Source organism: Pinus tabuliformis, chromosome X (genome assembly GCF_031772625.1).
Source record: "Pinus tabuliformis cultivar Carrire ecotype Pingquan chromosome X, CPIR1, whole genome shotgun sequence".
In the NCBI taxonomy this organism is placed as follows: Eukaryota; Viridiplantae; Streptophyta; class Pinopsida; order Pinales; family Pinaceae; genus Pinus; species Pinus tabuliformis.
The window spans coordinates 1,415,450,573-1,415,474,302 of record NC_142308.1 but is presented as its reverse complement, the minus strand read 5'-3'; the positions used below and the strand labels follow the sequence as shown (position 1 = coordinate 1,415,474,302).

At 40.1% G+C, this 23,730-nt stretch overlaps 1 protein-coding gene across 1 annotated transcript in view; it reads right to left on the bottom strand.

Moving 5' to 3' along the window:
* The window catches only part of LOC149145338 (inorganic pyrophosphatase TTM1-like), a 220,988-nt gene that overhangs the window by 185,310 nt on the left and 11,948 nt on the right, over positions 1-23,730 (bottom strand). The window contains exons 2-3 of the mRNA XM_089447507.1: positions 17,288-17,402; positions 16,942-17,137 (exon numbers count right to left, since the gene is read on the bottom strand). Coding sequence (XP_089303633.1) covers positions 16,942-17,137; positions 17,288-17,402 — 311 coding nt within the window. The remainder of the gene's footprint in view (positions 1-16,941; positions 17,138-17,287; positions 17,403-23,730) is intronic.

Sequence of the window (23,730 nt, the reverse complement as noted above, 5' to 3'; positions counted from 1 at the left end):
TGACAGGGAGACTAGTCTAACAGTTGCTGTTGGCCTCGAAGACCATGGTCTATACAGACTACTTGACACAGGTGACTCTTCAGAAGTGGCTCTAGCAGCACGTGTCTCTCCCATCAGCACTCTATGGCATCAGCAATATGGGCATCTAAATATGCAGTATCTTTCTCAGCTCTCTCGGGAGGGACTTGTGTCAGGATTACCTGATATTCAGACTCAGCAGTTGGGGGTATGCAGCGCCTGTCAAGTGGGAAAGCAACATCGGTCTTCATTCAAGGATGGAGAATCTTGGCGCGCATCTAAGGTACTCCAGTTACTTCATGCTGATATTTGTGGTCCTATGAATACAGCTTCTATCACTGCCTGCAAATATTTTTTACTTATTGTTGATGATTTCAGTAGAAAGATGTGGGTGTATTTTTTAAAAAATAAATCTGATGCACTTAGTACATTTCAGAAGTTTAAAACCATAGTTGAAAAAGAGTCTGGCTGTAACATCATGACCCTTAGGACCGACAATGGGGGGGAATTTTGTTCTTCAGCGTTTACCAACTTCTGTGATATTCATGGCATCAAATGTCAGTTAACCACCCCCTACACTCCTTAGCAGAACAGTGTTGTCGAGCGTCGCAACCGCACGGTTGTTGAAATGGCTCGTTCCATGCTACAACACAGGAGTGTTCCAAAAAAATTCTGGGCTGAAGCAGTATTTACTGCTGTTTATCTTCTTAACCGATCACCTACTTAGGTTGTTAAAGGGAAGACTCCTGAAGAGGTTTGGTCTGGCCGTAAACCTAAGATCAGTCACCTCAAAGTATTTGGCTCAGTTGCATATGTTTGGATTCCACCTGCTAAGCGCTCTAAGTTGGATTCCAAAAGCCAGAAACTCATGATGATAGGTTACAGTGATCATCACAAGGCCTATAGGCTAATAGATATAGCCACCGGTCGTCTTAGCTTCAGTCGTGATGTAGTATTTGATGAAGACAGAGGATTCTTTCAGTCTTCTTCTTCTGAGCAGTGTTCTGAGGATCAGCCTCACAGTGTTCTTCTTCCGGTCGGTCCACCTGATGGGAGGGATGATATAGCATCAGTATTTGATAATACTCTATCTGAGCTTCCTCCAGAAAACAACCCTCCTCTTGATGCCCCTATTGCTCTTGAGTCTTCTCCACCTCCGCCTGATATTGGTTCCTCTACTCTTCGGCCTAAATGGTGGGCTAAAACCATTGGTGATCTCCGAGATGATGAGCTTCTTGAAGGTAGAACTTCTAGACATAAGAACAAACAACAGTCTACAGTCAATTTTGCTCTTATGGCTAACCTTCACAGTATTTTTTAGCCTCAAACCTATTCAGAGGCTAAGGGTACATCTGAGTGGGAACAGGCTATGGAAGTCGAATTCCAGAGCCTTCAGAAGAATCACACCTGGACACTTTCTCATCTTCCTGCAGGAAAAAAGCCCATAGGCTGCAAATGGGTGTATAAAGTGAAATACAAAGTTGATGGAACCATAGACAAGTATAAAGCTCGTCTTGTGGCTCGAGGGTTCTCACAGAAGGAAGGCATCGACTATGAAGAGACTTTTGCTCCTACAGCCAAGATGAGTACCATAAGGCTTGTCCTTGCCCTAGCAGCTCAGTTCAATTGGAAAGTTCATCAGATGGATGTAAAGAGTGCTTTCCTAAATGGTGATCTCCAAGAAGAAGTCTACATGACGCAGCCTTTAGGATTCAAGGTTGCTGGTCAAGAACAGAAAGTGTGTCGATTAGCTAAAGCCATTTATGGATTGAAGCAAGCTCCTCAGGCTTGGTACATGAAAATTGATCAGTACCTGACAGATCAGGGTTTTCAGCGGAGCCCATCTGATGCAAACCTGTATATCAAGCATACTGCCGATGATATCTTGCTTGTGGTTGTCTATGTGGATGACCTTATCATTACTGGCAGCTCTGCACATTTGATCCATGGGATCAAGCAAGATTTATGCAGAACTTTTGAGATGACAGACTTGGGACTTCTTCATTACTGTCTGGGAGTTGAAGTTTGGCAGACTGAAAATCATATTTTTCTCTCTCAGTCCAAGTATGCAAAAAATCTTGTGGACAGGTTCAGAATGCAGGATTGCAAACCAGCCACGACTCCTATGGAACCAGGGCTCAAACTTTCATCACAGTCATCCTCTCCCCTTGTGGATGAAACTTTATTCAGGCAACTAGTGGGCAGTCTCATCTATCTTACTGCCACCAGACCTGACATCAGTTTTGCAGTAAGCTATATCTCCCGCTTTATGTCAGCTCCTAAAGCTGATCATTGGATAGCAGCAAAGCGTGTGCTACGATATGTGCGTGGTACTTCTGATTATGGCCTCTTATATACTCGCAGTTCCAATCCTATTCTCAGTGGCTACACTGACTCTGACTGGGCCGGTTCGGTTGATGACCGTAAATCTACAGCTGGGTATGTGTTTAGTCTAGGATCTGGTGCTGTTACTTGGACTAGTAAGAAGCAACAGGCAGTGGCTCTCTCCTCAACAGAAGCAGAGTATCGGGGAGCAGTTAAGGCATCCTGTGAGGCAGTTTGGCTTCGACGTATGCTTGCAGATATGCATGTTTCCCAGACTGGGCCTACTTCTTTGTTTTGTGATAATCAGGGAGTTCTCAAACTTGCCAAAAATCCAATCTTTCATGAAAGAACAAAGCATGTGGAAACTCATTGCCACTACATTCGCCAGCTTGTTGAAGACGGCTCAGTTCAGTTGCAATATGTTCCCACAACAGAGCAGCCCGCCGACATCTTCACCAAGCCTCTTGGTCCTGATAAATTTGTAAAATTCAGAGGGTCTATTGGTGTTGTAAATAGATTGAGTATTAAGGGAGGGTATTAGAATATTCCTATTTAGTATTTAATACTCATTCTTTTAGCTGTTTCTATTTTTTCGTTTAAGCAGTTTCTTAGATGAAACTGAGTGTTTCCATATTCTACATAGAAACTTGACGTTTCTATTATTGTAAATATCTCTGTATTATCATTGAGCTTCTTGCTCATTCTGAATCAATTCATTCAATATTCTTTTAGTACTACTGCCGAAATTATTCTTTGTTGGGTGAGCCGGTTTTGGCACCCAAATTGTATTCAGAAACTGCATAATAATAAAACCCTTAGATAGCTACATCGGTTTTCCCGCATTGTGTTTTTCTGGGGACATTGGTCCAAAAACAATGGTGTCACTTGTGCTTGTTTTGTTTCCTTCAGTTGATGATATGTAATGTGTTGAGCATGTACTTGTATTTATTTTCAGTATTTTCATGTTAAATAACTTGTTAATTAATCAGAACAAGTAGGCAGAAATAAATTAGAAAATTACATGAAGGGTTTCTAACAGATAGACTTAGAAATTCCAACATGATATCAAAGCGTGGTTGCAAATCACAGGAGAACTGAGGACATCAACTGAGTAGAGTAGCAGCACCAGAAAACAGTTGTCCCCAGTCACTGATCCAAAATGGATCCTAAAAACCCTCTAAGTCTTCAAAATCAAAAACTATCGCAAAACGATGAACTTATAAAAATGGAGGATTACACTATCAGGCCTGAAAAACATGAAGAAACAGTGAAAAACAGAGTTATCGGGGGCTTGGACAGTGATGCACAGGAGCCGTCGGATCTGGCCGATCAACAATCCAGATCCAATTGGCATATCGCAATCAACGAAGGCAAGCAAAGGCTATCAGAGGCTATCATATGACTGTTGCGATAGCAATCAGCGCAAGCCAACGAGCACCGTCGATCAAGCGCGCACATCGACAACCCAAGTTAACTCGCAATATCGTGTCGGCACAATACAAATGAGCGCTTACCAACGGCCCGGGGACTTTGCAATATGAAATTGCGACATGTCGCATCGCAAAATCACATCGGAGCAATGCAAAGGAGCGGGGCTGATAACAAATGCGACTGCGATAGCCGGACCTGATAGGAATATGGATGAAATTTCATATGTTTTGAGTTCCGGAAAACAGGTTTTTGTGTATTTCGCATTTTCGTTAAATAAACGAAATGCAAAGGAAACGCGCCCAATGCAATGAATCCAGACCTGAAAGGGTTTATAGATGTCGTTGTATATTATTTGAAGTCCGCCATGGAGCCATTTGTCGAGATTTCAGTGTTTTAATGTATTTTTCAAATACAAAGGAAAACCATGGCACAGGGGCACTTGCGACTTGTGATAGCGATTACAGGCGGACCCGATAGGAGTCTAGGGCAGATTTAATGATATTTCAGGTCTGATAAACAACAGATTGGCAGATTTTCCCGTGTTCTAGTGTATTTCTCTGTGTAAACACTAAACAGAGAACGACTATTATGGGGATTTCAAAGGCATCGATGGTCCATTCCGTTACAAAACAGGTGGCCACCATACCCAAAGACGTTTAACAGTGATTGTTTAACGCTCAAAGGGAATTTGAGCGGACAGAGGCCGGGAGCCAGAGAGCCCAGAAGAAGAAACGAACAGACAGCGCCGATTGGCTTAAAAGCCATAGAATGACAGAGACAGAAGCAAGCAATGCTAAGACAGAGAGAACACAGAAACAGAGAGTGAGAGAAAGAGTCTATGTACTCAGAGAGGCTTGAGGTATTCAAGCAAAACTCCTGTTGTTTTGTATCTGTTGTTTTGAGATTCAATTTGAGCTCACATTTTGTAAAACTCTGCTCTTGAAGACATAATAGAGAGGTCACCACTAAAGGCTGGACCAGCAGACGTAGCCCAAGAGTTTTGGGTGAACTTCATATTAAACTTGTTGTGCTATGTGTGTTTGTCTATTATGTTTCTCTAACTTCTCATTGTCTATATTATTTGCAATCTTATCGATCCGCTGCACTAAGTAATATAGGCAAATCCATGCACATGAGCCTATAATACCTTAAAAGTAATCTAAGATCTCATTTTCAGATCAAGTGGTATCAAAGCTTTAGGTTGTTAAGGTTGGACAAGCTTGTGTTGGATTGTTGAATGCTAACTAGATGAGAAGGAGAGCTTATTGAGGCTAATCCAGAGATTGGAAGAGTCTACTCTCAGAGGAGAATGGCCGAAGAAGTCCCATTGGAATCAGAATCTCAGTTCATGGACAGCTTTATGGCCATGCGAGCCATGGTAGAAGAAATGTATCAGGAATTTAAGAAGGGTTGAGGTGAAAGCACCTCAATACCCGAACAAGGCAAAGGAGCAGAGGACCCTCTTCTAGTTGCCCATTCAGAAGGCAAAGGGAAAGGGGAAGAGCCTCGTCCATCATCTCCTCCTTCTAGCCCTGAAAAGAAAAAGAAGAAAACATGTTTGATTAAATTAGATGTAAAGTTTGATTTGCCAATCTATGATGGAGAATTAAACGCAGAAAAGCTAGATAACTGGATTAAACAGATTGAAGTGTATTGCAGGGTGCAAAACATTGATTGAAAGGAGAAAAATTCAGCTGGCTAGCCTTCGCCTTGGAGGAACTGCACTAGTGTGGTGGGAAGGTAGGACACAAGCTGATTTGAAGAAGCATGGTAAAATTCTTTCTACCTAGAATGAATTTGTTTCTACCATTAAAAAACAATTCTATCCTCTAGCTTATATGCAGCAAGCAATGATGAGTTGGCAAACTCTTCGCTACTTAAAGGGCCAAAGTGTACAAAGCTATACCCAAGAATTTAGAAAAAAAAGCTTTAACATTAGGCATATCTCTAGACTCACCTGAAACTTTGTTGAAGTATATAGGTGGTCTACATAGCTATTTGAAACACACCATTCTCATGTTTAATCCCACTAGCCTAGATGATGTATTAGTTCAGGCTACACATCTAGAGGCTAGAGGCAAGAATGTGAACCCAGAGATTGGGGGATCATCAAAACCCTCTGCAAGCAAGAACAAGGAAAAGAAGCTAAAATGGAAGGAGAGGAAGGCAAATGTTGTACAGAAAGACAAACCTTCATGCACTCACTGCAAGAAGGATGGACACAATGATGAACACTGCTGGTCTTTGCATCCGGAGCTGCAACCCAAGAATTTTGGTGGTAAGAAGAAGAAGACTGTTGCTGCTACTCAGAAAGACTTGGGGTCGGACTCAAGTGATGAAACAACAGTCACAGCCACAGGTATAAAAGGTAAAAATTCTTAAGCATCTACAAGTAATTCTGCACAATCTATTGATAATGAGAGGAAAAGACATGAGCTTTTTCATATTAGAGTTATTTCCAAGCATCAAAAAATTGATACTTTATTTGATAGTGGATCGCAAGTAAACTTGATTTCTGAAGCAATTGTAAAGAAGTTGGGATTACTAACAACACCTCACAAGAAGCCATATCCATTAGGTTGGGTATGTGATAAAGCAAAGCTACAAGTGACTAGACAATGTAAACTTAGGTTTGCATTTGGGTCAACATTTGTAGATGAGGTTGAGTTAGATATAGTTCCCTTAGATATATGTGGTAATGTTTTAGGAAGTCCTTACTTGTATGATAGAAAAGTCATTTTCTATAGAGCCGAAAATAAGTATCAACTCACTAAAGATGGAATGGAATATATTGTAAGAGCTCATAAACTCAAAAATAATTACTCTCTCATAAACTCAAGGCAGATGAAAAGAATTGTAAATTCATGCAAACAAGTTTTACTAATGGTTGTAAAGGAAAAGAACCTTGATAAAACCAATATATTTGAGGGTTGTGATGCTAAACAGAAAGTTGATTTAGATAAAGTTGTTACAGAATATGATATCCTATTTCAAGAACCTAAAGGTCTGCCACCCAAAAGGGAAATAGTACATGATATTCATTTGCAGCAAGATGCTCCATTGCCTAACATCGGAATGTACAGGTTATCCGTTTTAGAGAATGCAGAGATCAAGAAGCGAGTACAGGAGTTGCTCGAGAAAGGGTTCATAAGACCAAGCACATCACCATGCGGATCTCCAATCGTGTTGGTGAGGAAGAAAGATGGTTCGTGGAGGATGTGCATTGATTATAGAGCACTGAATAAAATAACGATCAAGAATTGTTATCCTCTTCCTTGCATTGATGATCTATTAGATAAACTGAAAGAGGCAGTTTATTTTTCCAAGTTGGACTTGCGTAGTGGCTATCATCAGGTCAGAGTAGCAGAACAAGATGCATGGAAGATTACTTTCAAAACAAAGCAAGGGCTGTATGAATGGCTAGTTATGCCTTTTGGCTTAACTAATGCTCCTACCACTTTCATGAGAGTTATGAATGATCTACTCAGACCTTTTATTGATGATTTTGTAATTGTATATTTAGATGACATTCTTGTTTTCAGTAAAACATGGGAAGAACATTTGAAGCATGTAAAGCAGACTTTATCTGTTTTGAAAAGAGAAAATCTCTATGTGAAGTTGTCAAAATGTGAATTCAGCAAAACATCTTTAAATTATTTGGCTCATATCGTAGGGGGTGGTGAATTGAAGATAGATCCCTCTAAGGTTGAAGTCATTGTGAACTGGCCTAAACCCAAATCTGCTACAGAAGTTAGGAGTTTCCTAGGAGCAACACAATATTGGAGAAAGTTTATTTCTAACTTTTCCTTGATTGCAGCTCCCTTACATGCTATAAGAGGATTGAACAAGGTGTTTCAATGGGGAGGCAAACAACAGAAAGCCTTCGACACCTTGAAGGAAAAAATTAGTACAGCACCAGTACTAGCACTGCCAAATCTTCAACGACCATTTGAGATTGAAACAGATGCCAGTGACTATGCCATGGGAGCTGTGTTGATGCAACACAGTAAACCCATATGTTATCTTTCTGAGACATTTACTTCTGCAATAGTTAATTATCTCACATATGATAAAGAATTGTATGCTTTAGTACAGAGTGTGAAAAAGTGGAAACATTACCTAATGGGCAAAGAAACAATTATACATACAAATCATCAACCACTTCAATATTTGCACTCACAAACTAAATTACAACAATCAAGACACTATAGGTGGATGGGTTTTCTACAGCAGTTTCATCTTGTCATCAGATATAAGAAAGGCATAGACAATAATGTTGCAGATATGTTATCAAACCAATCATAAATGCATCTACTATACTTAAGCATAACTCAGTATTGCACGAAAGCTACATTGAACAATATGCTCAAGATGTAGATTTTGAAAATGTATATGCAACCTTAAGTCATGACAAACAAGTACAAGAATTGGATTATCATATTAAGGACCAACTCTTATATCATTTGGGAAAGCTATGCATTCCTCAAACTGAAAGAGTTAACATAATTCGAGAAGCACGTACTTCTCTAATATCAGGTCATTTTGGTGTAAGTAAAACAGTTGCACAGCTGCAAAGGTTCAGTTATTGGCCAAGAATGCATGAAACAGTTTCTAGATATATTAGAGGGTGTACCATGTGTGCTACAAGCAAGCCCAGTAATAGAAAATTAGGCTTGTACACTCCACTTCCAGTTCCTTCTCGTCCTTGGGAAAGTGTTTCCATGGACTTTGTTGGGGGATTGCCAAAATCTAGAAAAGGTCATGATTATTTATATGTTATTGTGGATAGGTTCAACAAAATGTGTATTTTAATACCTTGTAACAAGTAGATTACAGCTGAAAAAACAGCGAAGTTGTTCTTTCAACATGTATGGGTTCTTTTGTCTTTTAGGTTTCTGCGATCTTCATAATTACGTAGATCATCTTCCGGATTCATCGCATTAGGTATCTTGTTTTGATCGACGTTTCGAACCAGCAACGGTGGTTCATCTTTAGGATGTGAAAGATTAGTGGAAGACTGGTCTTATTATTTAGTTAAATAAATAGATGTATGAGATACATTGCCGACCGTAATTGATGAATCTTTGCATCTCTTTAAGAATGTAAGGTTAGTCTTCTTTTTCGTTAAGAGCAATCTGTATCATTCAAATCTGCGAACTTTTTTCATTATCTCCCTTCCGTATCAGGGGAGTATTTTGTCTTTTAGGTTTTTGCGATCTTCATAATTGTGTAGATCATCTTCTGGATTCATCGCATTAGGTATCTTGTTTTGATCGACGTTTCGAACCAGCAACGGTGGTTCATCTTCAGGATGTGAAAGATTAGTGGAAGACTGGTCTTATTATTTAGTTTAATAAATAGATGTATGACATGCATTGCTGACCGTAATTGATGAATCTCTGCATCTCTTTAAGAATGTAAGATCAGTCTTCTTTTTCTTTAAGAGAAATCTGTATCGTTCAAATCTGCGAACTTTTTTCATTATCTCCCTTCAGCATCGGGTGAGTATTTTGTCTTTTAGGTTTTCGCGATCTTCATAATTGTGTAGATCATCTTCTGGATTCATCGCATTAGGTATCTTGTTTTGATCGATGTTTCGAACCAGCAACGGTGGTTCATCTTCAGGATGTGAACGATTAGTGGAAGACTGGTCTTATTATTTAGTTTAATAAATACATGTATGAGATGCATTGTCGACCATAATTGATGAATCTCTGGATCTCTTTAAGAATGTAAGATTAGTCTTCTTTTTCGTTAAGAGAAATGTGTATCGTTCAAATCTGCGAACTTTTCTCATCATCTCCCTTCCATATCGGGTGAGTATTTTGTCTTTTAGGTTTATGCGATCTTCATAATTGTGTAGATCATCTTCCAGATTCATCACATTAGGTATCTTGTTTGATCAACGTTTCGAACCAACGACGGTGGTTCATGTTCAGGATGTGAAAGATTAGTGGAAGACTGGTCTTATTATTTAGTTTAATAAATAGATGTATGAGATGCATTTCCGACCGTAATTGATGAATCTCTGCATCTCTTTAAGAATGTAAGTTCAGTCTTCTTTTTCGTTAGGAGCAATCTGTATCGTTCAAATCTGCAAACTTTTTTCATTATCTCCCTTCCGTATCGGGTGAGTATTTTGTCTTTTAGGTTTCTGTGATCTTCATAATTGTGTAGATCATCTTCCGGATTCATCACATTGTGTTGATCACATCCTGAAGATGAACCACCGTCGCTGGTTCGAAACGTCGATCAAAACAAGATACCTAATGCGATGAATCCGGAAGATGATCTACACAATGTATGGGTTCATTTTGGGTTACCTACTTCTATTGTATCTGATCGAGATTCCCGATTTGTTGGGAAGTTTTGGTCAAGTAAGTAGGAATTGATGGACACCAGATTGAAGAAGAGCACAGCATTTCATCCACAAACAGATGGCCAAATAGAGGTGGTCAATGGGACAGTGATCCAGTTGCTCAGGGGCTATTGCAGTAAGCATCCCAAGCTTTGGGATGAACATTTGTGTTATGTGCAACATGCTTACAACCATGCTAAGCACTCTTCTACACAGAGATCTCCTTTTGAGACTTGTTTTGGTTTTACACCAAAGTCTCCCTTGGATTTTGTCTTTAGTAAAGACATAGCAGTTGATGGACACAGTGATGTGGACAAAGCAACCAAGTTCATTGAACAGATCCAAGAAATTCACCAGGCAGTGCAGGAACAGCTAGAAAGAAGCCAGGCCAAGTACAAGGCAAGGCATGACAAGCATTGAATTGAGCATAGCTTCCAAGTTGGTGATCAAGTCTAGCTGTACATCAGCAAAGACAGAATGCAAGGTGAAGGTAAGAAGCTGAAGCCAATAAGGTATGGGCCTTTCAAGATACTTGAGAAAATTGGTGAAAACGCTTTTCACCTTGATTTTCCAGCTTATATGCATATCTATTCAGTCATTAATGCAGAGAACTTGAGGCTGTATGAACCTTCATTGATTGAATATCCCGAAGAGCAAATTCAGTTGCCTTCTATTGATGATCTGTTACCTGAATATCTCATTGAGTTGCAAGAAGATACAGGTTTGGATAGGAAGGTGAGAACTACACGCAGAGGGGATGTTGAGTACCTCAAAATTGGACTCAAATGTTCAAAACCAAGCAGTGCACGATGGATAAAAATTGGACAAGTGAGGAAGTTGTATCCTCGATTGATGCTTAAAAACCAACTTTTGGTGGTCCAAAAGCTTTTTTAGTGGAAAGGCGTGATCCAAAATGGATCCTAAAAACCCTCTAAGTCTTCAAAATCAAAAACTATCGCAAAAGGATGAACTTATAGAAATGGCGGATTACACTATCGGGCCTAAAAAACATGAAGAAACAGTGAAAAAAAGAGTTATCGAGGGCTTGGACAGCGATGCACAGGAGCCGTCGGATCTGGCCGATCAACGGTCTAGATTCGATCGGCATATCACAATCGGCAAAAGCAAGTAGGGGCTATCAGAGGCTATCATATGATTGTTGCGACAGCGATCAGCACGAGCCAACGAGGACCGTCGATCAAGCGCGCAGATCGACGGCCCAAGTTAACTCGCAATATCGCATCGGCACACTACAAAGGAGCGCCTACCAATAGCCCGGGGACTTTGTGATATGCGATTGTGACATGTCGCAATGCAAAATCACATTGGAGCAATGCAAAGGAGCAGGGCCGATAACAAATGTGACTGTGATAGCCAAACCCGATAGGATTATGGATGAAATTTCATATGTTTTGAGTTCCGGAAAATGGGTTTTTCTGTATATTTCGCATTTTCGTTAAATAAACAAAATGCAAAGGAAACGCGCCCGATGCGATGAATCCAGACCCGAAAGGGTTTATAGATGTCGTTGTATATTATTTGAAGTCCGCCATGGAGTCATTTGTCCGGATTTCAGTGTTTTAATATATTATTCAAATACAAAGGAAAACCACGGCATGGGAGCACTTGCGACTTGCGATAGTGATTACAGGCGAACCCAATAGGAGTCTAGGGCGGATTTAATGATATTTCAGGTCCGATAAACAACAAATTGGCAGATTTTCCCATGTTTTAGTGTATTTCTCTGTGTAAACAGAGAACGACTATTCTGGGGATTTCAAAGGCGTTGACGGTCCATTCCGTTACAAAACAAGTGGCCACCATACCCAAAGACGTTTAACAATGATTGTTTAATGCTCGAAGGGAATTTGAGCGGACAGAGGCCGAGAGCCAGAGCGCCCAGAAGAGGAAACGAACAAACAGCGCTGATTGGCTTAAAAGCCACAGAATGACAGAGACAGAAGCAAGCAGTGATGAGACAAAGAGAAGACAGAAAAATAGAGTGAGAGAAAGAGTCTGTGTACTCAGAGAGGCTTAAGGGATTCAAGCAAAACTCCTGTTGTTTTGTATCTGTTGTGTTGAGATTCAATTTGAGCTCACATTTTGTAAAACTCTGCTCTTGAAGACATAACAGAGAGGTCACCACTGAAGGCTGGACCAAAAGACATAGCCCAAGAGTTTTGGGTGAACTCCATATTAAACTTGTTGTGTTATGTGTGTTTGTCTATTATGTTTCTCTAACTGCTCATTGTCTATATTACTCGCAATCTTATCGATCCATTGCACTAAGTAATATAGGCAAATCCATTCACATGAGTCTGTAATACCTTAAAAGTTATCTAAGATCTCATTTTCAGATCAGTGACAGAAGTTGTTCCTAACAGAGAAGCAGCAAGGACGGGATGACGTAGTACCTACATCATCAAGTTTGAGCCGGGAAGAGGATCAATGCAGTGGCAGAGGGGAGCAGACTCGACCTACGCAGTAACCGATGATCTTTCTCAGTCAAGAAGGATTGACACCCGTGGCCAGGAGGTGCGGACTTAGCTAGTGTCGGGATTGCGCAGAGCCTAGAAGCTCTAACCTTCAGTTTGTTGGTGCTTAGGAGGTTGTGGGTAAGTTCCAGAGTGAGGCTGGTGGGGTATTGTAGTCAGAACAATACCTAACAAGGCAAGACCAAGGAGGAGGGAGTTGCTGTCGAGGATTTCTAGCCAAGAAATCCAGATCAGTGGTGCAGCTGAACTAAGGATCAGAGTGGGGGCATCTCGACATTGGCAGAGGGACTTCCAGGAGAGAATCGAGGCTCAGAGGGAGTCACACTAAGAACTTCCAGGAGGGAAGTAGAGGAGCAGCGAGCTGGCAGTGAACGAGGTAAGAGACCAAGATAGACTAGACGGAGCCTCAAACTTCGTAGTCTGGAAAGCTAGAATCTTATCCATTCTAGATAGGAACCATCTCAAGCACTTCACCTTGAGGACAATAGCGGTCCCAATTGACCCGGCTGAAGTACGAGGATGCAATGGCGAGGGCTAAGAGCATCATCCTTGACGGGGTCAAGGACCATGTAGTACCACATATTGCCGAGAAGAATACGGCAAATGAGATGTAGGAGGCCCTAAAGAAATTGTATCAACATACTTCTGTGCAAAGGAAGATGCAACTAGAAAATCAATTGCGGCCATACCAGATGCAGAAGGGAGAACAGATCGACACCTTCCTCGGTCGATTGAAGGAGATCCAGGATCAGCTAACTTCCATAGGGGCTACACCGGATCAAAAATTGATGGTGAGAACAGCCCTAAAAGTAGTCTTAGAAGACTGAGAGGTGTTTGTCCAGAGCATACTTGATAAGGCAACCCTTCCAGATTGGGAGGAAATGTGAGTGACTCTTCGCCAAGAAAAGATCAAAAGGCTAAGCAAGTCGGGAAGCAGCGGCAAGGGGATCAGAATCAAGAAGGAGGAAGAGGAGGATGTTTCCCTAGCATCTGAGGGAAAGCAGAAGAAACGGAAGAAGAAGGACCCCTCCAAGGTCAAATGCTTCAACTGTGGGGAACTGGGTCACTATGCAACCCAGTGTCTGAGGAAGAAGAGCAAGGGAGAGGCTTTCGAGACCAAGGCTACGCCAACAAGGGCGGAGAAGGAAATGGAGACAGATGATGACTGTGCCATGAGTGCTCACATGCCACTTGAGAGGAAGTGGGGAGACATCGAGTTGTAGTCAAATGGACTACGGGTGATGAGGGACAGGATCCTCGAGGTACCTAACCTCTTGCATTATACCTTGCTACGGGAGCCCCAAAAAGGAGTAGTCGGACTGGCAGATGTTGGTAGAGACGGATGCGAATGGAGCGACAGAGGGAGCTACAATGCAGGAGTCCCAAGACAATGTGAGGCAGCAGCGCGAGATGCACAGAGTTGATGCAGCAGCGTAGAGGTTAGAGAGGAAGTACTTGTCAGTGACAGAGGGAGCTTCATCATCAGGAGTGTTTCTAGCATGACGGAAATGTCAGAGTTGGGAGATCAGTTGCATACCTCTCAGTAACTGAGTTGCAGTGCAACAGTTAGCAGTGGCAGTGCTATGGGCAGCACGATGCAGCATGATGAGAAGGTTGCAGTGCAGATGCAGTAGTGGCAGTGGCAGGGCCATGGGCAGTAGCACAGATGCAGAGGGAGCTGCCGTACAGATGCATTAGTGGCAGTGACAGGGCCATGGGTAGTAGTACATGATGCAGCAGTGCAAAGGATGATGGGCAGCAGGCCTAGCATCAGCACAGGGACCGATGCCAGATGATCAGGGTGATGCTCAGTGAGGAGTATTACTAAAGCACAATCCTCGCTAAGAGGGAGTGTTGATTTGGAGTAGCATCGGATGTGCTCTAACCACGAAAATTAGTGGAGAGGCTAAAGCACATGAGATCTCCAATACCCAGAAATGGTTTGGGCAGATTCTAAACAGTTTGGGAGATATTAAAATAATTAATATTTTTAATGGAGTCCCTAAGTCTAAACTTAGGGAAAATAAAATATTAATGTGAACTAATATAAAACTATGTTAGAAGGGTCTAAAAGTCATGGATCAAGCCAGAATTAATCTTAGCCGTTGATTAGGGACTTAATCTCGACCGTTGAATTGTCAACGAGAAAAACATAAAAGGAGGCTTGAGGGTCACTTGGAGAACACACCGAGTTGATCAAGATTTCAATTTTCTGGGGCAGGGTTTGCTGAGGGAGTCGAAAGAATGATCAAAGTTGCAGCTGAGGGGCAGTGAATACAGAAGCAAAGAGGCAAAGAGGGTACCAGGAGAATCAGCACAGAAGCCGTGAGAGAGGGATGCAGAGCTAGCGAGAGGCCACGCAGAGCCAGCTAGGGCCCACGCAGAGCCAGCCAGGAGTTGTACAGTGCCTCTAAGATCCAACGTGGGTAACCCAGTGCCTCCAGAGGCTGATGCAGGGGTTATTGGGTTGACGCTGGGCCAGGAAGGGCTGACGCAGTCCCTAGAGGCAAACGCTGGGGTTTTCGTGGGACAAATTGGAGCTGGGAATTGTCGGAGTGTTTATCCGGGGTTTCCGCCAGAATATCTGCTTCCGAGTAGAGAGGTACTACTGCCGAGATTATTCTTTTTTGGATGAGCCAGTTTTGGCACCCAAATTGTATTCAGAAACTACATAATAATAAAACCTCCAGATAGTTGCACCGGTTTCCCGCATTGGGTTCTTTCAGGGACATTGGTCTAAAACAACGGTGTCACTTGTGTGCTTGTTTTTTTTACTTCAGTTGATGATCTGTAATGTGTTGAGCATGTACATGTATTTATTTCAGTATTTACATGGTAAATAACTTGTTAATTAATCAGAACAAGTAGGCAGAAATATATCAAAAAAGTACATGAAGGGTTTCTAACAGATAGACTTAGAAATTCCAACAATAAAACATCTGAATGTTACAACTTACAATGAGAAAAATCAGAATGGAACTATTGTGGAAAATGGGTACATAATTCTATAGAAATTCCACTAAATTCTGCAACTGCTTAATGAACAATTCTGAAAAACTAATATATATTCACAAGACACAGAATTTCTCCACTAATTTGCAGCGGAATAAAACAGAATTAAAAACATAATTACACAGATATAAACACACTTGTTTTTCTAGGGAACCCAACTGGGATAACCCTCTGCTTGCTTGAAAATTTTATTGACAAAAGAATGAGCATAGATCTCTTACAAAAACAATTGTATGTCAATAGAAACCAATCTGGTTTTCTTCGCTTGTACTAAGCTGAAGCACTTGCAAGACTCTGATCCCTGCTTCCCTATTTCCTTGTGCAAATCCCAAGGAAATTCTCCTATAAATCTGTGCACAAGCCTCTTGGTACTCTGATCCTCTCACAAGCTCACACACACAAACACAAATCTGTGTTCTCTACTTCCTTGTCTCACCAACTCATGCTCACAAGACAATGAATAACAATGTGCCTTGATCCTCCTTTTAAGCTTTTCGAATAGGCTAAATCTGGCAAGTCTTTATTTTAGGAAATTGAAACAAAGGCTATCAAGCTGTTGTAAGTCGTCCTCCCTTAATTTAGAAGTTAAGGCTCTCTTAGCTCGTCCTTTCCCAAATTAACTCGCACTAGAAAACAACTAAGCCTTCCACATCTGCACTAGTCAAACTGCTTCATGCACACGTCCTAACTTTTAGGAATTTGCCCTAAATTTTAGGAACTCATCCTATTTTTTAGGAATTAGCTCCTAACTTATAGGAATTGATTCCTAACTTATAGGAACTTGTGCATGCTAAGGAAAAACTGCTTCTGGTCTCTTTGACTAAGGCACAAGTCAAAGGACCTTTCTCACTACTATTTTCAATAGCTTCTGATTGAAAAACTAAGACATCATAACAATTGTAACTTTTCAGATGCATCATGCCATGGTATCTTGATCAATGTTGTAAACATTGGCATCGGATAAAATCGGCAAGGGTCTAGAAAACCAAAATATCATTAAAATGGAGAAAATATCAATAAAAATTGGCAAACATTGGCAAAATTAAGATACCACCAAAATATCACTAAAAATCAGCAAACATTGGCTAGGCCAAGAGATCGCATTTTTGGGATTTTATCACGATAAAATTGGGGTGTTTGCAACACTGATCTTGATTGACCTTACTGGCATAAGAAAAAGGTCAAAGGCAATCAATGATTCAGACCTGTATACCTTCCATTCTGTTCTATTTGTGTTATAATTTTAATCTACCATTCATGTGCACATATGCCATATGTCTGAGACAAAGAAAGAAACAGAACTGTTTCAGAAATTTGTTGAATGATTTCCTCTGGCTCCTGTCCAGCACGATGGATGTCACGAAGCACCCTTTTCACAAGATCAAAATGCACACCTCCCGTCACAGATACTCGAAGATCCAAAACGGGTCGAAGTCTTTCACTCAGGGCATAAATGCCTTCCACAATTAGAATTCGTGATGAAGGAACTTCGATTGTCCTGCACAAAAATGCATATTATGAATATATCACATGATTTAAAAGACTCTAATCCCTAAGGAAGTTTTCCTGGGATATCTTATGCAGTATGCTACATGGAAAACAAAACAAATAAGTTCTTTTTTTTATTAGAATTTTATTAGAGGACTACCTGTAACCAGTACGGCGGCTCTGCTTAAAATCATATACTGGTACCTGAACAGGCTTGCCAGCCTTCAAACCATGAATATTCTCAAGCAAAGTTTCATAATCAGTCAACCGTGGATCTGATTTGCCATATGTAATTTCAGAGTCAGAAAACTCTATTTACTCAAAAGTCATTCCTGCAGAAATGTATTTTCGGTCTGTAAATGAGTAAAACAACAAAGATGTTTCTCTAAGATAATGAAACATAGTAGAGAACAACGAAAGTAATAATAAATATTCTATTAATTATAAGTTTGATTTGTAATTATACTGCAACAAGAACGATTTCAAATACCAAATCTTGAATCAAGCATAAAATATCAGATGTTTTCAAATAAAATTTTAATTGACCAAGTGAATTCTATTTTTACCTGCATGATCTATTTTTCCACCATTAATTGTGCAATTTTCTGAAACAATCAGATATACAGAAAAGTTCCAAGTGTGCCAAATCTCAATATGAACAACTGGTAATTTGTGGGCTTTCAAACAGCGGCAGTCACATTCCATTGTAATGCCAACAAGAAAGATTGGGATATAACTGAGCTCTCAAACAACGGCAGTCAATCATGTATTTCAGTAGCCCAAATTTACACAACTTCATCTAAAGTGGTTCAGTACAAGGTAGACGTGCATGTAGGCATTCAAAAGTGTGACAAGAAAGGAATTCGAGCAATAGAAGCATTTAATATGTTGGATAATGCAACAACCAAGCCATCAGACATTTACAAATATGTGGGGTGTAGGCAAAATATATTATCGTTACTCAGGAGTCAAGTAACAAAGAACGCACCTTCTGAAGTTGTAGTGATGGGAGCAATAATGCTTCTAAAATAATGGTACAAAAACCCTACACATGAAAATATCCAACCACACTTGTATACCTTGCCTTGCACCAAGATATATTACTCTGAGCCTGAGGCCTCCAAATTGATGATTCAGCCTTCTTTCGAATTCAAGAGACACCAGTTTATGAGTAATAAATTCATTTTTATATCATTTTGTTCTACATCTTAGGTGTTCCAGCAAGTCCACAAAGAATTTCAATACCATTACAGTTTTTTCTATGAATATGCCGAAATAATTTTGCAATAATGCAACCTTTGCATTTTTAGTCTGCAAATGTTTCCTGCAGTTTTCTTCCATGTTTTTCATTTTGTATATCTTGATGAAGTGTTTCCCTCATGAGTTTTACTTGGCTGATAGGTGATCTTTGTCATTCTTGGGAGAGTGGTTTACTCAAGCAAGTGAGAAACTCAAGACCGAAGAGAGGTGCAAAGTGTGCAGTTAGAGGATTTGTGTGAGAACAGGTTTGCAGGTTGAGTGCACAAGAGAGCCGAAACTCATCTGTGGACAGTGTACCGGGTGGAGAAGGAGGCCAAAACTGTTGAGTCTGAGTTTCAATAGGTAGGCCAAGAATTTGGGTGGGCCAAGTTTCAGCAGACAGGTCGAGAGTTTGGGGAGACTGAGTTTCAGCAAGCAGGCTGAGAGTTTTGGGAGGCCAAAAGGGTTGACGCTAGCCTTGGAAGGAGGCTGACTGTTGGAAAATGTAACTAGTTTCAGTCTTCATAATTGTCAATGTACTCAAGTCATTATGTATATCTTATGTTACAAGAAAAAGAAGAAAGAAAATATTATTTTAAGCATGGGTTTCATGCTCCATTTTGATGGTCATCTAGGTAAAGCATGTTCTTCATGCCTCTAGGGTTTGTCATGTCAAAAGAATATTTTTCTTAAGTTAAGAAAGTCCTTGTCATGTGTCTAAGACCCTATAGGGTAAGCTGTAACATGTAAAAGATATTAATTACGAGTCTAGAAAGTTCCATGAGCCTCCAAGCACAAGTCAGCCCTGCCAGTGATAAGTCGGCCTAGAAGAGGCTATTCGACCTCATGGAAAGGCTATAAATACAACCAGCTTCGACCTCATTTGGCACCATTCAATCTCTCAAGCAAAAAGTTCGGTATGAAGCTGGGAAAGAGAAGGAAGCAAGAGCGAAGGTCTAGAAGAAGAAAGCATCTCAAGGAGAAACCGAAATCTGATTTTTGTGACTATCTTTCTCTCACACGTGAGAGGTTTTAGGGTTTCTGCTCCTGCTACAAAGGCCGTGATTTCAGATCTAGTTGCATGTTTGAAATTTTGTGCAAGAAGATCAAGATTTGAAGCCAAAGAAGACTAGAAGCAAGGGAGAAGGCCCTAGCGAAGAAAAGAGACAAAACTTGAACTTTTCTGCTCACATGTGCGACATGAACTAGGGTTTCTGTTTTGTTGCAGGACCGAAGTATTGCAAGTCAAGTTGCAAACCCAAGTTGCAGGGTCGAGCGTTGAATTAGGGTTGATTTGAAGGACGTTGACTTTGGAAGCCTTTGACCAATTGCAAGGGCTTTCTTGGAGAGCTAACTTGTTGCTTGGAGGAGGACTTGGTCTAGGGTTTTCGGTCTTTCTTTTCTCATTTGAAGCACATTCTATAAGAAGAGAAGAGATTTTCAAGGTTTTCCCCTTGGAGGGGTTTTGCCCTGGCTTAGAGCCTAATACTTGTGTCCATTGTCTTTACTGTTTTTGTTCTTGATAATTGTTTGATGAGAAGATCTAATAAAGAAACACAAGAAGATAAATAAAGTTTACAAGCAAATATTAAGGTTAAGGAGAATTTGAATTAATAGTTGCCCTACTGCATTCTCCAACATGGGATCAGAGCTAAGGTGAACAAAGAGAAGGCAGTTGGAAGATCATCTTGTGGACATATGAAGGGATTACTTTCCAAGGGGAATCATTTGCAGAAGAACACAAAGAAGCAGTAGCCATATTGATTTAGAAGGAGGGTTACTGCATCAAGCTTTCATTGAAGAAGGCCTCATCACCAAGTTCTCCTTGAAGTAAGGAAGGACAGTCTATGTTGCAGGAAACGTAGGGCAAGGGGGCGTTTCCGTACGGAAACGAATACGAAACGCTGAAACGCATGTGGTACAGCCTTGAAACTCGTTTCAGGTCGTACTGCCACATTTCATGAAACTGAAACGTGGCCAGTACGGCCTGAAACGCGTTTCAGGGTCGTACGACTCACGTTTCAGCTTTTTACTTGTGTTTTTTTTTTTTTAATTAATTTGTTTTCTAATTTATTTGTAGGTTATCCTAGTGACTACTAGATGCCTGTCTAAAGTTATAAAAGTGAACTTTTGCCCTAGTGTTGATATGTAGTTCATCAAGAAGTTTGAGGCATACGCAGTTCATGGTAATGTTAAATTCTGTAAAAGTGATATTCTCCTTTATTTTTCATTTTCATCCTTTTACTTAAATTTTTTTAACATTGCCATGAAATGACTCAGGATGTTTGAGAGTGGTTTCGCCCTCATTGGATTTCATATGGAGAAAGTAGAATTTTAGATCTCACTTAAAATCCAACAGACTTATCTGTTCTTCAGGATTTCAGGATTGGGGGGATTGCAATGTTTCCATTGGATTTTATCATGTACTAGGGTATGGAACTTGTATTTAATCAAGAGAACCAAGCCCTCTATGCAGGGGAGACTTCCAATAATCAAGAGCATGTAGGGTACTAGGGTATGAAACTTGTATTTAATCAAGAGCACTAAGGTCGTTTGACTATGTACGAGACTCCCAATCAAGCACGAGACAAGAAATTAGAAATTTCTCGTGGGTGATTTTGGATATTTCTATTTTCATTATGTGATCATTCATGAGTAAATGTGATGTAAATTTAGAGACTTATAGTTTATGCATTGACAATTGACAATTTTATCATAATGTAATAAATTAGAATGTATCATATATGTTTTATGATTGCACATATTTCCTAAATGTCCTTATATATATATATATATATATATATATATATATATATATATATATATATATATATATATTCGCGTTTCCAAGTTTCCAAAATTTGGGGAGGTCGCGTTTCGTATCGATTCTCGTTTCGGAAACTCGTACCTGTTTCCCCGTTTCGTGCAACCTAGGGACAAGTTCTTATTGAAGATTTTCTAATGCATCATCTTGAAGAAGAATAAACATCAAGAAATATTGACATCATCATTCACTCTTTGAAGTTGTTCGAAGACACCATTGTTGAAGGCATCCTAAAAGTCATCATTCTAGGGCATTGTTGAAATCTTCTTGAAGGTATTGAAAACATCAAGATATTTGGAGACATCATCCAAAAGGAAAGGACTCTTGGTTGACACCTAAGTATCATATTATCTTCTATGTCTCAATCTACAAATCACGTGGCTACATTTTGCAAGGAAAGCAACAAGCTCGTTGGATCAGCAAACTTCCTAGCATAAAAGAAGAGGATTGACTTGGCACTCACAGAAAATGAAGTCATGGAATATGTCCTTGGTGAAGTAGTTGAACCAGACAAGGAGAAGACTCAAGAGTTAGCAAAATACAAGAAGGGAGAAGTTTGCAATTTCGGTCAAACTTTAGAACTTCGCTTACTACAAAAGAATTCGGTCTTTATTGCAGACCTATACCTCTACGACCTTCCTGCAACTCTATCTTTTTCACACATGTGGGTGATGTTAGGGAAGAATAAGGTCTTCTTCTTCCTTCGCTAGACTTGCTCTCTTCTTCTAGGTAATGAGGCTTTCAAACTTGATCCAAATTTTGGCTTCTTTCAATAGATCTGCAATTCGGTCTTGTAGCAACAAAATGTGCCCTAATTCCTTCGCACGTGTGGGAGAATGTAGCTCAAAATCAGACTTCAAACTTTGATTTTTCTTCTTTGAATTCTCCTCTTCTTCGCTAGCTTTAGACTTCTTTTCTTATCTGTTGATGGAGTTGGATCAATCATCTTCAAGTGTGGTCGAGTGACACATATATATAGTTGTTCATGGAGGATGAATAACCCTAAACAGGGCTGACTTCTTCTCTTGCAGGCCGACTTGATCTTGGAGGGATACATTGACACATTTGACTCAAAAATAATTCTTTTCACATGATACAAAATGCCCAATAGGGTCTAATGAATATGAAAAAGACTCTTTTGACTTTCTTGACTCTTCTAACAAATCCTAGAAGCACACAATGGGTGTTTGACCTAGAACAATTTAACTTAGAGCATGAAACCCCATGCTTTATAAATAACAATAATATTCTTTCTCTTTTATAGCAAATATATAAAGTCAATAGTACATGAGATATATGAAGACCGAACCTAGTTACACATTTCAACACTCCCTCTTAACTAGGGAGTTATTCATAATACATAGATGGTACAAGGACATTCTCATACTGAAGAATTCTCATAAGAAGAGTTGTATTGGTAAGTCATCTTATAAGCTATCTTTTCAACTTATATCTGTGTATCTCATCATATCAACCAGCATTGTCATATAACAAGGCCTCGACTAACAACTCTATCTCTCCACTAGATTAGAGCACAATGCTGGGGAGACAATGATTTATAGACACCATCATCATTGTCTCTCAAGGCACATACCCCATTCGGATGTTCACAAGGTATGTCCTTTTAGGACCATTCCCCTCTTGGATTTACACATCCTCAAGGAATCTCCTCTTCGACTACTCTTGCCTATTGGATGCCCTACCTCATCCTCAAAGAGTATCGGTCTCAGATGCTTACCCAATCCTCCATTCTTTCTTCATGATGTGAAGACAAGAATGATGTGTCTATCTCTCCCTCGCAACTAGGAAGGATCTGCTCATTCCGTAACGTGAAAGGAATATACCCAAGCTCCCTCTTAACTAGGGACTTGTTTCTAGCAACAACTATCTATTCTTGTGTGGAGATCATGGTGCTATCAATTGCTTGTAGGGCTCCCATTTTCTGCATCATCATGTCATGAATAAACTTCAACTTCTACATCATGGAGCCATCGTCTTTCATAATTTCTTTGTAGGGCTTTAGTCATCTTTCTCATCACTTCCCTTCAATAAAACATAGTTTTGAACCAATTAATGCTAGTCATGTCATCCTTCTTTTCATCGAAAAGTGACCTTTATCATCATCTGACTATTCTTCATATTGCTCCCTCTTCCAAGTCATGTTCCTTTCAAAATCAGTCATCCAATTTTATGTGTACTAGTTGTAGGTGAATTTTCTACAACTTTCTATTGGTAGCCCCAAATTCCAATCCAACCAGATGCTCGTTTTTCAAAAATAAAAATCTTTATGATGGCCCTTCCTCATAACATCTGCTTCTGCAACATCAACATCTTTTTGTATACAATATGAGTCCATCTCCAAGACATCTATTACCAAGGTTCTCCTACTATACTTATTAGAGTCTTCATAGCTTCTTCATGGAGATGTCAAATCTAATCCTTCTTAACATCAAATGTTGATTATCCATATCATCTATGTAGTTGTATTCTCATGAACTCTTCTTTCAACTTCTTCACATATTGTTTCTTTTAGCGTCTCT